This window comes from Gekko japonicus, unplaced genomic scaffold (genome assembly GCF_001447785.1).
Source record: "Gekko japonicus isolate JY-2015 unplaced genomic scaffold, Gekko_japonicus_V1.1 scaffold223, whole genome shotgun sequence".
Classification (NCBI taxonomy): Eukaryota; Metazoa; Chordata; class Lepidosauria; order Squamata; family Gekkonidae; genus Gekko; species Gekko japonicus.
The window spans coordinates 1,070,583-1,085,014 of NW_015175977.1; the positions used below are offsets into that span (position 1 = coordinate 1,070,583).

Sequence of the window (14,432 nt, forward strand, 5' to 3'; positions counted from 1 at the left end):
CGGACTGACTAATTCTTGAATTCATTGACTTAAATGAAAAGTTATAAGTTTTAATACTAACTGAATACTAACTGTTAAGGACCTTCCCTCTTGGGTTTTTAGTCATAGTGTAGGTTTAATTTGCTGTCCTTTTATCCCGGGGTAACTTTTTCCCTTCCCCTTTTTCTTTTCTGTTAGTCTGTAGGTGTAACAAAAAATTAATAAAGCTACCCTGTCTTCAGGGGATTAAAAAATAATAATAATAGACTCCTTCTGCTTGTGAATGGGTAGACATACCAACTAGTTCCTACATAGTAAAGGTAAAGGTTCCCTTGCTCGAAAGCCAGTCGAATCCGACTCTAGGGTTGCGGTGCTCATCTCCGTTTCAAAGCCAAAGAGCCAGCGCTGTCCAAAGACATTTCCGTGGTCATGTGGCCGGCATGACTAAACACCAAGGCGCATGGAACGCTGTTACCTTCCCACCGAAGTGGTACCTATTTATCTACTTGCAATTTCTTGCTTTCGAACTGCTAGGCTGGCAGGATCCTACATAGTAGCTGTGCCTTTAAATTCAACAATGGTTCCTGAAAGTTGCTGTATTAGTAGTTCTCCCCTGCACAGAAAGATGATCTGTCCCTTTGTCATCACTGTCTTTTACCTTCTAAGTCTGTATATCTCTACTCTGTAAAAGCCATAAAAGTAAAAGGAAAGCCAAAAGCCTCTGCCTCTATACTGTCAGGCTGCAGGGTGGCCTGTCTGCCTGTGACGATGTAGTGGGTGCTGGCAGATAGTCCCGTTTCTATTCCCCCAATCCTGAAGCCCTGCCTATCTCAGTGTGGGGCACGCACAGCTGCTACAGGTGGGCTGCTATCATGGCGTGTGTGTGTAGACCATGGACACAACTGCAGAGAATAAAATAATTTTCATAAATGTGACCTATGCTTATATAGAATCAGAAAACCCTCTCAAGGCAAGTAGATTGTGCAATGAGTGGTAGAAAGTGAAATGTCACGCGCAAAGCTGCCAACTTGGATAATTCTGTTCAGCAGAAACTTTGGCAAACTGTTCTGGTTGGACATTATCCCTTTCAGGACATATCTGATGAGTTACTGCTTTTTCTTGCTGTCCTTCCTGCCTCCTGTTGCCAGGGAAAAGGAAACCAGACTTAGAGATCCCAGAATAACTGTCAGATTGAAAAGCTTCCAAACACTCCTGAAAACTGGAAGTAAATATGTTTGGATTAAGATTTGGATTTAGTATATTTATGAACAGGCATTATTTGTTGGCTCCAGATGAGTACATTTTTGGCTGCACATCCCTAAGAAACATCATTATTCCATCTATCATGCACCAACTCCATTTATGTGCTGGAGCGCCTTAAGACTACTGAAGACAACACCAGTAGTAGTATCCATTTGGCAGATTAGAAGGGAATGCTTTTAAAAGTAATTCCAATATGTATTATTTCCACACACCCATCACACAGGAGGTAGATATATTTAGGTCTGGCTACTAGGTGGAGCAATCCCTGGAGAAGACCCTCATGCTGGGAAAGATTGAAGGTCAAAGAAGACGGGGACGGCAAAGGATGAGATGGTTAGACAGTGTCATCGATGCAACGAACATGAAATTGAACAAACTTCAGAGGACAGCGGAAGACAGGAGGGCCTGGCAGGATCTGGTCCATGGGGTCGCGAAGAGTCGGACCCGACTGTGCGACTGAACAACAACTAGGTGGAAGAGACTTTTTTGGGTGAGACAAAGAGAATTCTACAAATGGAGGGGGGGGTGGAGATGCAGAAAAGTCATCGATCGGTTAGCAGAGGGAAGCTCGATCATGGGGGGCAATCTGATGTCTGTGCTCTTTTACGTAAAAGATGAAGGACTTAGAAGAGATTGGAAGGTTTGTGATTCAGCCTCATCGAAGAAAGAAAGCAGAGTAAACCACATATTTTACTTCCATGCTGCAAAAGCCACACATACAACCAACAACCCCGTGAATTGCTTGGATCATATGGATAATGTTCCTCCTCATTTACCACCAGGGCTTTTTTTGTAGAAAAAGCCCAGCAGGAACTCATTAGCATAATAGGCCATACCCAACAGCAGGAACTCATTAGCATATTAGGCCACACCCTGACAGCACAGCTCATTCGCATATTAGGCCACATCCCCATGTTACCAGAAGTGTGGTCATCCAGCCACACCCACCTATTGCTTCTTATTCTCTTTACCTTGTTTGTTGTCAAAACCCAGGGCTTTTTGCATGTTTGGCTACATACCCCTAATTGTAGCCAATCCTAATGAGTTCCTGCTGGGCGTGGCCAACTTGGGAGCCAGCCGAAACTCCGTTCCTGTGCGTTCCTGCCCAAAAATAGCCCTGTCTACCACTGCACCTTCATTTAGGCTGCTGTTTGCCGGCAAGGGAGATAGGTACCTACATTATCCTTATGTCCTGTCATAAAGATCATGGGTAAACATACTCTCAGCCTTTTGACTTGTTATTGGAAAAGCTATGGTGGCCACTGCTAAAAGTACTTTTTAAAAGCTCTGTCTGGTGGGGAGACTGACAATGTGGTTCGGGCCAGACACCATGATGCTGGGAGGTCCATGAACGAAGCTCCTAGACTTTTCTTTCCTTAAACATCAGGTGCATGATTCAGATTGGGAAGCTATTTTTATTTAAAATGTTTCAATCCCACCTTTCTCCACAAGAAGACTCAACACAGTTTATGAGATAATTCAAAATATATAAATCATTAAATGACAAGATCCGAAGCCTCCACATGATCAGTACCAATTGTTCAATCCTAAACAGTTACATCCTTTTGTGTTCACTGAAGTCAGTGGGCTTAGAAGGGTGTGACTGTGCTTAGGAAGGAACTGTTAGTCATCAGTAAAATCCATCAATTAAAAGCCCTCCTAAATAACTGAGGGATTTAAATAAACAACACCTCAAATTTAACCCAGAAGCAAATGGGCAACCAATGAAAAGGTGTTAAAGTTAGCATAATGTGTATAAAGTGACTTGCTCCAGATAGTAAATAAACTGCCACATTTTACACCATCATAAGTATCTGAATTCGCTTTGAAGCCTGTCCCATGTACAGAGCATTAAATAGTCTACAGTTTAGTGAATGTGGCTAAGTGTGGTCAGATCAGCTGAGTCCAAAAAAGGGAACCAATCTGAGTGCTAGATGAAAGAGCAGTTTTGTTACAGTACCTACCTGTATCTCTAACAGAAAACTAGAGTCCAAAGGGACTCCAAGAGTGCCACCCTAAACAGAGTTACAACCTTCTAAGCCCATTTTCTTCATTTGACTTAGAAGGGTATAACTCTGCTTAGGATGGCAGTGCAAGATCCCTAACTCATCCCAATAGGAATAAATTAACTAGGGAAGTATAACACTTTTAAGAGTGTTGGCTTTGCCAGCCAGCTTCACCTCCATCTTATCCGCCTTAAATTTCAGCTTGTTCATTCTCAGCTACATAAGTAAGACAGACAGATTCACCCACTCCTGGTTCCTGTTTCCCCAGACTCCCACTAGGGTTAGAAGTTCCCCAAACTCCCACTAGGGGCAGAGAAGAGCACCTAGGGGACCATCCAGCTGCCCCACTAGATATCAGTGTTCTGGTCACCACAGAAACTTCACTGGCTGCTAAACAGGAGTCCAACAATGCAGATATTGTCTAGCAATGTCAGGTATCAGTGGGGCAATCATGGGGTTAAAACAGGGAAGGAAGGAGTGAAATCAGGGAAGCAAGAGGTTGTATCTATCAACCAGTCAGCTCTCAGGAGATGGTCTGCCTTACCATGAAAGCCAGGAAGCTATGGATGGACTCATCACCTCTTTCAGCTGGCATTTGAAAGTCTAGGGGTGTGTTCAGATGGGCAGCTAAATCTGCCATTGAACTGGCTCTAATTTGATCCAGATCTTTTTTAATCTGGTGTTGCACGACCAGACAGCTCCCCTTACCGCACACGTACTCCGCGGTTGATTGTCTAGATGGCATCCACCTGAAGGAGCTGCGCGGTTGGCTTTTTAAAAAAATTCTGTTTGCGCATGCGCATCTGCACCTCAATGTGTACTTGTTTATCCATGCATGCACGGAATTGAATGGTTAAAGCACTGCCAGTGGTACCTCCCTCTAGGTACCTTTTTAATTAATGCAGTTCATAAAATTCATGGGCCGTTCAGAAACATGAAATTGTCTGGAACGTTTGAGTGGAGCTATGCGGCTGTTGTGCATTTACGTGTTTTACTTTTACGTGATGTACTTTTACTTATGCACATATTTTAAATGGCGGCCGCTTTGGATGGTCTGACGTCAGACCATCCCAATGGGCTAGTTGTGCAATGGAACGATCAGATGGTGAAAAGTCCGTCAGTGGCCCATCAGGAAGCAAAAACACTGGACTTTCACCAGTATCTATTAAGTATGGCTCCCTACCGTGGCAAAACCGGATGATCACGGAAGAGGCATGTTTCCTAGATGTTGCTATCTGGTCATTACTTTTAAATCTGCCAGGCATGAGTGCCTGGTACTGATCTAAAGACCTGTCTGATCGGGACCAAAGAGAGGCCAGCAAAGCTAAGGCCTTAAAAAGGAGCAGGCAAGCAGCCTGAAGGACATGGTTAGGGACAGGTGTTCATCCAGGAACTCTGGAATTGTTCTCTCAATCACTTTTCCTAAGACTATGAGTTCAAAACTGCCATATAATTAGCTAAAGCTGTACTTTGTGCTCTGTTGTAAGCCGCCCTGAGCCCGTTTGCAGGGAGGGCGGGGTATAAATACAATAAATAAATAAATAAATAAAGCTTCATTGCTCAAAGAAAGGTTATTCCTTTCCATACTTTGCCCCATCTGACATGGCCACAAAGAGTAGCCATTTGCCAGTTTAACTCAACCTTGCAAACAGCTGCCGCATAGGACTGTTTCAGGTTGGGAAAACGGTGTGTATGGGAGGAGGCTTAAACCCAACTTCCACAACACCATGATCCTAATGCAAATCAGGCTCCTATGCACTTGCTTTAAAAATAAATGGGGGAAAAAAAGAGTATATGGAACTCCTAGTATCAAGCCTGGTTTGTCCCTTTTACTGATGTTGGAGCCCACTGACAGCCATTTGTACCTGTGTAAGCCTTTGAACAGTAATGCATTATAATGATTGTGGCTTCCTATTAGGGTGCATTTTGCATCTTAAATCTTGATGTTCCCTAATTGCACTCTCCTGCAACAAAAAGGCAAATTAACAGAAATCCCCTTGGGTGCCTAAAAGTGTGGGCTTAAAATTTTTTCTTCTTCTTCTTTCAAATGGGTAACTTTCTGCTCCTTGGATCTCTGACTTTTGGGGTCTAGGACTCTGAAAAAAATTCTCCAATGTCCACAGACTACAAACCTGAAGAAAACAGAGAGGAAAGAAAGATTGTCGCAAAGCCAGGATGGCCCCCATGTAGCTGGAAAATTGTGCTGATGTAGGCAGGATTGGGATCCTACTCACATTAGTATTTTTTGAAAAGTAAATCTCTAGCTGTTTTCATTGAGGAGATATGACTTTTCCCTTCTATTTCTGCAATTAGAGTGATGTACTTTTACAAAAAGTGAAAGCTACGAACATAAGAACATAAGCCAAAGTTGGATCAGGCCAATGGCCCATCCAGTCCAACACTCTGTTACACAGTGGCCAAAAATATCAGGTGCCATCAGGAGTCCACCAGTGGGGCCAGGACACTAGAAGCCCTCCCACTATTGCCCCCCCTCCAAGCACCAAGAATACAGAACATCACAAGCCCCAGACCGAGAGTTCCTATCTATACCTTGTGGCTAATAGCCACTGATGGACCTCTGCTTCATATGTTTATCCAATTCCCTCTTGAAGCTGTCCATGCTTGTAGCTGCCACCACCTCCTGTGGCAGTGAATTCCATGTGTTAATCACTCTTTGGGTGAAGAAGTACTAGTAACACAGATTGTTAGAACATGTCAATTGCCATTAAAAAGCATACAAAAACCCCTCCATGGTGGTGCACAGGGGACCGGTGCAGAGAAAATGCAGGGAAACATGCCACATGGAAACCCTGTTTCTGCTGCACTGTATCTAACAGCGGTTAGACATCATTCCAAAAGCCCCAAATTACACCCAGAGAGATTAGAGAAATCCTGACAAGTGCCAGAATCTCCACTGAAGCTGCCCCTTAAGTAGAAATCACAGCTGTGGGCTCTAGGAAAAATTTCTTAGTAGCACACTTGTGCAATTTCACATTGCAATAGTGACCTGCAAATGCACTCTTGGGAGGAAAGGTGGTATGCTATAGCCTGATTTTGTCAGATCTCCGAACCTAAGAAGGGGTGGTACTTGGATGGGAGACCAAGAAAGCCTCTGTGGAGGAACACAATGGCAAACCACCTCTGCGTCTCACTTGCCTTGAAAGCCCCTTGCTGGGGTTGCCATAAGTCAGTTGTGACTCGATAGCATATATGTAAGTAAATGCAGACTTATGGCTCTCTTAAGGTTCTCTGACCTCTTGGGAAGTCTGTAATGAGTTGGGAAGTCATTAAATTGTACCAGTGTTCTCTCTTTCAATTCTGCCTCCCCCCATATCTTTGGTCACTGCAGACTCTGATGAAAGATTCTTGTATTAAATCCTCAGTAGTAGACTGAATCAGGCTTTTAAAAAAACCCTTACACATGAATAATCTGATTGCAAAAGAGAAATGGGTGAGTCAAAGCTATCCCAGAGTCAAGAGTTTTGCAGAGTTAAAAACCCCTACAACTAATGTATGTGTCCCCTTTCACTTTTGATAACCTTTTTCTTCCTTCTTTTTGCATTACATCCATGGTTTTGCAGGTTCTGCAGAAGCATGGAAATTAAATATTATTTCTCTACAGCTCATGCAATTTCACATGCAAATGAATCCAGACACATGTTTAATAACAGCCAAGTAGAACAAATATTTGAGCATTTCTAAATATGGAGATTCTCAAGCATCTAGAAGGCTTGCAATGTTCAAACACAGAGTGCTCCCTCTATGGCAGTAAACAATGCCTCGCAATCCACTTCAAACCCCCCCATACAATAAAAAGCTAATTATTAAATTAGCTGACACTCTGGTCATAACATCACGGTGCCTTACCTTTGTTTGGCAGGGTCAGTGAGCAGTTCCATGTTGACTGGATGTCAAAGCCAGAAGACTCTATCAGAGTAATGCCATAAGCATCATCTGCTTCGAATTTTAAGGGCATCTTCCTCTCACCGCCCTCTTGTAAAATTGAGCTGGATACAGCAGGCCCAAGCCTGTACCACACTTGGGTCACCCTCACCATTATGCAATGGAGAGTGGGAGTGATTCATGTTTTTTTGCTCTTCTACCTCATATTTTTGTTTTACCTGCTGTTCATTTAGTTTCCTTTGAATCTCCTCGGAGTCACAGGTTTCATAGACAATGGGTTTGGACAGCTCAGACTCAATGTGGGCAAGCCAAGCTCTCAGGATGCTCATGTTCTTATCCAACTGCTGGACTGCAACCAAGGTCTCCTTTAGTTTCTTCATCCTGTCAGAATCACAGGTAACAAACACCACGCATGTTATTAAGTAGTTGTTGAACAATACATTCTTCTGGGCAATTTGCAGATTGGATATTTTGCTTAACAACTGAAAATGTCACTGAACATTTTAGTCACAAAATTGTAAATGTACATTCGACATCATAAATGTGGTCTATAATTGGTAAAGAGCATCTTAATTCAGGACTACAATCACTAATAGTATTCTGAAGAGACAGAAGCTACTCCCATGAAAGAAAATGTCTTGTGACACTAATTAATACACATAACTAGTCCTGAAATTTATCTGCAAAACCAGTTAACAAAATCTCTGATGCTGCAGTTTGGTCTCCTCATATATTGAGGATTAAATTGACCAAGGCTTTCTTAACAGCTGAAACATGTACAGTGCAATCCTAAACAGATTATTTTCAGAAGAGAAAGCACTCAGTGTGTTAGATTGGATGGGATACAGCTGGGAGACTAGAAATTTAAAATGAAATTGAACAAGGTTTTCTTAGTTAAGAAATTGTGTACCTTTAGGAAATTCAAATTTAGGAAATCCCTGGCTCTGGAAAGCAAGGGAAGAAGAAGAGATGGAGGAATCCCACTGACTAATGAATGCTGCCCAACTGGCTCTGTGTGCCCAAACACGACATCCTAACTCAGCCATTTTTCAAGGAACATCTGTCATAAACCAGTTGTTGGCTGATGCCGCCATGGTTTGGGCTGTGTTCCTCCCGCTCCCCGCCTTCCCTCTGCGCCCCCCCCTCATGGAATGCGCTCCAGGTTTCTTCCTGTTATCTCTCCTGTGGCCTTGAAGCCATGCTTGGCCGTGCTGCTTTTCCCATTGAGAGCCGGGGGCCATTTTCTTTTGAGCGTGCTTGCTTGCTCCTGCTTATTGGTCTGCCTCCATCGGGGGACCTGTATGAACTGGGTATAATAATCTGTATTCCCGCCTAACCCCCCATTCCTGACACAAAGTGCCAAATTTAAAAAAGTGTGTCATATGATGACCTGAGTACGTTTCTCAATAAACTGCACCTTTATCAAGGACCGTTGTTGAGCTTGATTGACTTGGGACTCTGACACCAGTGAATAGTAGATTTTGCCCATGAAAGCCAATGCTTCAATTAATTTACTAATCCATATGTCATTATAATGTTGCTGTATATACAGGGCAATCCTAAACAGAGTTATACCCTTTTGAAACAATTGAAATCAGTGGGCGTAGGAGGGTGTAACTCTGCTTAGGATTCCATGTATGTACATACGTCCATATTGCGTACACCTGCACGGAAATCTGAGACAGTGAACATTATAGTTCTGAGGAGAGCATGTGGGTAAAAATAAATTGACCCAGTAATAAAAACAATATTGTGATTGGAATTGGCTGCAGGCCACCAAACAATGATGTGGACCCCCTATGTGGATTTTCAAGAAATAAATAAATAGGAACAATAGGAAAATTTAGCTATCTGCAAAACTCAAAGCCTAAAATAAAATGAAGGCACACCCACATCTGAATGGAGATAAAATCTCACTTGTATACTGAGGAAAATGAATGGAGGCAAAACTTCCAACTTGGCTGGCCAACATATGATACTAAAACAACAGAAATGAGAGAACCCCAGGATTTCTATTCACATATGACCGAAAAATTATGATAGGGATATCTGCCGCTTACAGAGTTCAGCTGCAAGCAACTGACCCTCATTGCAGATCAACTGCAATTAAAAGTGCACCATCAAGACAATCACAATGGACAAGTCAGTCTTTTCCTAATTTCTGTGGTCTTTGGAACAATGCCGGTACAGGGAAAGCAAATACTTCCTTACTGGTATTCTTATAGATTTTTCTGGCAAACTTCTTGAGGCAACTTTGTTGGTCTTAAAGGTGCCACTAAACTTAAACTTTGTTCTGTGGCAAACACTAACATTTGCAAATTTAAAACCAGAATCTTAGTAATCTAATTTTTCCTTGGGTAAAATTACATTTGGAGTCCATAGGTTATATTCACACCCCCTGCACTGTAGGAGATTAAAGACTAAGCACACCATAACCTTTAATACCTCTTTACTCAGGAAATGTACAAATGTCCCGGCCAAGCTTAGCAAAATAATAAGTACCTAAAACTATATGGAAAATATACTAGTGTCTGTTATCCTGTTCAGTTAGTTTTGTTCTCTGGGTCAGACAAAAGGGCTTAAGGTGCTTCTGTGTGCATGTACTATCTAGGAAATACACATTGTATGAAAAGACTAGAATGCAAAATCCTGGCATACTATTTGTTATAGGTCAGTGGTGTGAGAGACAATATAAGTAATATAGTCACTTGAGAGAGTTGGCCCAATCGCACAGAACAAAATAAAATGCAACTGTGCACTTTCTGAGATACTTGGAAGCCAACGTTCTTGGAAAATTGCATAGAACATCACTGAACATATTGCTTTAAGAAGCCTGGGCTGAATTCCTTTCCTCAGTAACAAAGATTCCACATTCAAAATAGCAGCTTGGAATCATCACATGACAGGTTGAAGCAAGGCTGTATAAATATAGCAAGCCTGATAGATTTATATGCATAAGTACAGTAAGTGCTTGCTATTTGCTGTACTTTTCTCACAGTCCTCATCATATCTTAGCGAGTTGACCTTCTCTGCTTCCTTAGTGTAGGATACTATTTACTGTAATATTCAGAATTATACATGCCTTAAAATGTGTTTAATTCTAAACATAAATTTACTATGATTCACACGCCCACTACAGTGTATCATGAAGTCAAAACGATGATCCAGTCAGACAGCTGGTTACTAACAATATTTTACAATGAATGTTTTTAAATGCTACGACCTCAGAAAAATATTTTCCCGGCTTACTTACAATTCTAACACTCACAATAATTAATACATGCCTGACGGTACTTTTTTGACAAAAGAAAATAGAAACAAAGTTTAAAAAAAACTTTCTAGAACTCGGAGCAATGAAAGAAAACTCTGCTCTGGCACTCCTTGTTCTGAAGGGGTTGTATTTCAGTCACATATGCTGAGTACAGTTCTGATGCAGTTTCATTCATGCTTCTGTTTGGACAGCAATAACAAGTGAAATGTTCTACACAGACTGAGAACATATTGGATAGTTTGAAATAGATCCAAAAATGGTTAATGGAGAATCCTCATAACATGCATAGTGCTTGAAATACTTCTATAAAACCATTCCCGCGTCAGTCCTTCTCAACGCCCCATTAGCAGCACACAGAAGTCTACCATCAGATGTGTTTTTCTTCTATGTCTCATGTGTAATGTAGGATGCATTTAATAGTCAGTAAAACCAGCTGTATAGTTTCACAGAGCATCACTGCATGTGCAGCAAGGTTGTTCCCCATTAAATAAACTGTTTTGCTGATTCCACATTTCTGAAAGCTCAAGCATTTTAAAGAGCAGACCTCAGTTTGCCAGCAGTTAGCACCCATTTAATCACCTACTGAATATGAAAGTGACAGAAAAGAAATACATAAAAGAAAATGAATAATATGCCTGCCTTGTCACATCGCAATTGCAATCAGGGAGGTCTGAATCCACACTGCGGTCATCCGCCATCCTCACGGCACATAAATCTGCCGAAACCAGCATTAAACTTTCCAGGATTAAATAGAAGAGCATTCAGTCCAAAAGCTAGTAAAGACTGTGTTCCATACAACACTGCGCAAAAAATGCTCACACACCAAACAAATGTTAGTAAGAGGCTGTCTGATAATATGAGACTGAGCTGTGACAAGTGGTCATGTTTCTAAATAAAACTTACATTCATCAACATGTGCCAGAGTGATCTCCTGGAATGTAGGCCATGAATGGGGGAGGGGCGGAGGAAAAAAGGCCTTGAGTGTAGATTGTGAACAGTTGTAGACTCAACTGTGCAAAGGAGGGCAGCCCTGGAAAAAGTGTGTCTGGTTATAAGCATAGCAAAAGGCTTTGGATATGGGAGAGGGGGAGAGATAGTAAATGGGTCTTTTAACAAGGGAGAGTTTAGAGGGAGAAAGATATTTACTGCAAATGCCAAAACATCTCCAGGCGGGTCAGATAACGGTAAGAATAACGAGAAAAGAAACTGTGCAACTGGGCAAATACATGGGATTAGTGCAGTTTACAGAAAGTTAAAAATGAGGATAGATATATTAAATGAAAAGCAATAATTATGCTTATACTGATTAAACATCCACACTGAAATCAATGGGACTTAAACAAAATATTTTTAATTAATGTTTTTAATTAAAAAATGTTTCTCTGAATAATGGTAATCTGAATGTTATATGGTGACTTTCACCATGGATTAAACTGGGTGACCATGGGCCAGTCTCACTCTCTGAGCTTCATCTACCTCACAGGGCTATTGTGAAGATAACATAAAGGCAAGGGAATGAGGTAAGCTATTTCAGGTCTCCATCAGGAAGAAAGGCTGGGGGAGAATGAAGTCCCCAATATCCAGTCTCACTCTCCCAATGGTCTGACCCACTCTGTCACTGGGCACCACCTGCTCATGCAGGTGGGTTGTGTTTCTCAAAGCACCTCAGCTGTAGAAACGAATTGCTGAGGGGAAAGTAAGTAGCCAGACAAAAGAACCACCTGCACTAAGAGAAGGTAAGTGCTACCTACATATTAATAAAAGTTAAACCACAGGGACAGAAGATTAACAGTTGAGTCCTCACAAGGTCATTCTGGTTCCAGGCTGTGATGGAAAAACATGTGGTAAAGTCACCACATTGAAACTAAAGCTGGTGTGTTCTGGTCAGTGCCTGAGTGTCCTGTGTATAATATAAGGTGGCTTTTGAAGACAACACAAAAGCTTCAATTGGTACAAAACACGTCTGCTCATTCAGTGGCTTGAATTACTTGCCTGATGGTTCCAAGGATCAAAGGTTATTATCTTGTAAAGCCTTTAATGATCTATGAACTTGTGCACAGGAAAACAGTTGCACTTACCTATAACTGTTGTCTGTCGAGTGGTCTTCTATGCAGGCACACATGGGACTGTGCATGCACAGGCCTACTGTGGAGAAAAATTCCAAAGCTTTCTAGCTCTTTCTAGGCTCTGAAACACTCCCTTTCTCCTCCAAAGTAAGCTGGAGTTTTCCCACTCAAACTGGCAAGTGATGGAGGTGGGGGAAGTGCTCCTTCCCTCAATCCTCCCTTCGCTGCCGTGGAAAAGGATTCCAGAGTGGAAGACCCCACAGTGGGGAAAGGAAGGCTGGCTGGCTGTGTGTCTGCACAGAAGACCACTCGATGAACAACAGCTACAAGTAAGTGTAACCATGTTTTCATCTTCATGGCTCCTGTGCAGCAAGCTATCTCACCAAAGGAGGAGGGTATAGGATCCTCAGTGGAACAATAACTGAAGCACTGCTTTCCCCACAGGTACATCGTTCCTGGAGTCACTGTAGATGGTGTAGTGCTTGACAAGTGTCAGTGCTGATGATCATGTTGCTGCCTTGCAAATATTCGGCAGGGGGATCTTTCCCAGAAAGGCAGCAGAGGACGCCTGAGCCCTGGTTGAGTGTGCCTTAATTGGGAGCAATCAACCCTGGACAGCAAATAAGTGAGAACCAGAATGAATTATAGATAACACCCAAGCATCCTGAGTGATGCTCTCCCACGCATCTGCAAAAGCAGCTAGTCTGACAGTGAGATGGGTAACAGGGACAGTGGACACTGCTAGTCATTGGTCTGGCTTACCCTTACCAACAGGCTCTCTAGGGCCCGTTTACCATGCTGCTTCCCCTGGTGTTTTCTGGGAGGTTGTGGTGGCCCATAATTAGGGCAAAAAGGGGGTCTCCTGGGTCTCCTGGGGCTGAAACCTATAAGGCCTCTGATACTGCTGGGTGTGAGACATGCCTTGGGAAGTACCTGTGTTTGAAGCAAGTGGAGCTGTAATGACTAGAGAGTCTTCACAGTGTGTCCATTCTTGAGGATGCTATCCAATATGCCATCCATTTGGGTGCTAAAAAGGCCTCTGCCCTCAAAGGCAAGTCTTCAACCTTTGCACTGGTGTCATTTGGCAAGGCAGCAGCTTGAAGAAACCAGTGTCTCCACAGGACCACAGCAGTAGCCATAGCCCTACTGGCCGTGTTGGCCACATAGTGTGCAGCATTAATCTGTTGCTCTCCTAGCTTAATTCCCTTGGACTGGACCACCTTGATGTTATGTCCGTGGACCACCACTGGGCGCCCGCGATACAGCGGAGCTTGAGTCCAGAGAACAATGAGGACTAGGCTCCTGCACCCTGCCTCTAGGGGAACCAATGGGACATTGGCGGGAGGTTTGAATGGGAGAATGGGATTCCGCAGGTGTTCCCCAGACTGTATATAAGTGGCCAGTCGGCCGTTGGTAGGTGTACGTGTTGTGTACCAATAAAGTGTGCCGTGCATTATGCGTGCCTCGGTAGTTCTTCCATGCGGCTAACCCACTACACAACACTTAGCTAGGGACCTCTTATCATCAGGTAAGGTATCAAGGTGTTGTGTAATGTGTTTCCAAAGGAACATTTGATCCTGCCCCATAATTGTATCGAAATTTGCCATGTGCAGAGTGAATGCCACAGAGGTGTATATCTTCTTTCCTAGAGAATCTAACTTTCTCCCTTCCTTATCGAAGGGAGAATTATGGGCCAAAAACAGTGTTTTGAAAGGACAACATCAGTCACCAAGGAACTGGCCACAGGATGCCTGAAGACGAACTTGCATCCCTCCTCCTTCACTTTACACATAGTCCCCAAATTCCTTGCAGAGGGAGACACTGAGGAAGGTTTGGCCCACAACCCCTTTAGCAATATCAAGCAAGTCCTGCAGCATCAGAAACACCATCAGACCTGATGACCAAGAGTTAAGTACTTTGAGCACTGGAACTGAAGGTTGTGGA

General features: G+C 42.8%; 1 protein-coding gene across 1 annotated transcript in view; it reads right to left on the reverse strand.

The window, feature by feature from the left end:
- Nucleotides 1-14,432, reverse strand: part of SYNE1 (spectrin repeat containing, nuclear envelope 1) — a 436,861-nt gene that overhangs the window by 62,255 nt on the left and 360,174 nt on the right. Inside the window, exon 126 of the mRNA XM_015426162.1 lies at nucleotides 7,370-7,532. Within this exon, the coding sequence (XP_015281648.1) occupies nucleotides 7,370-7,532 (163 nt within the window). The remainder of the gene's footprint in view (nucleotides 1-7,369; nucleotides 7,533-14,432) is intronic.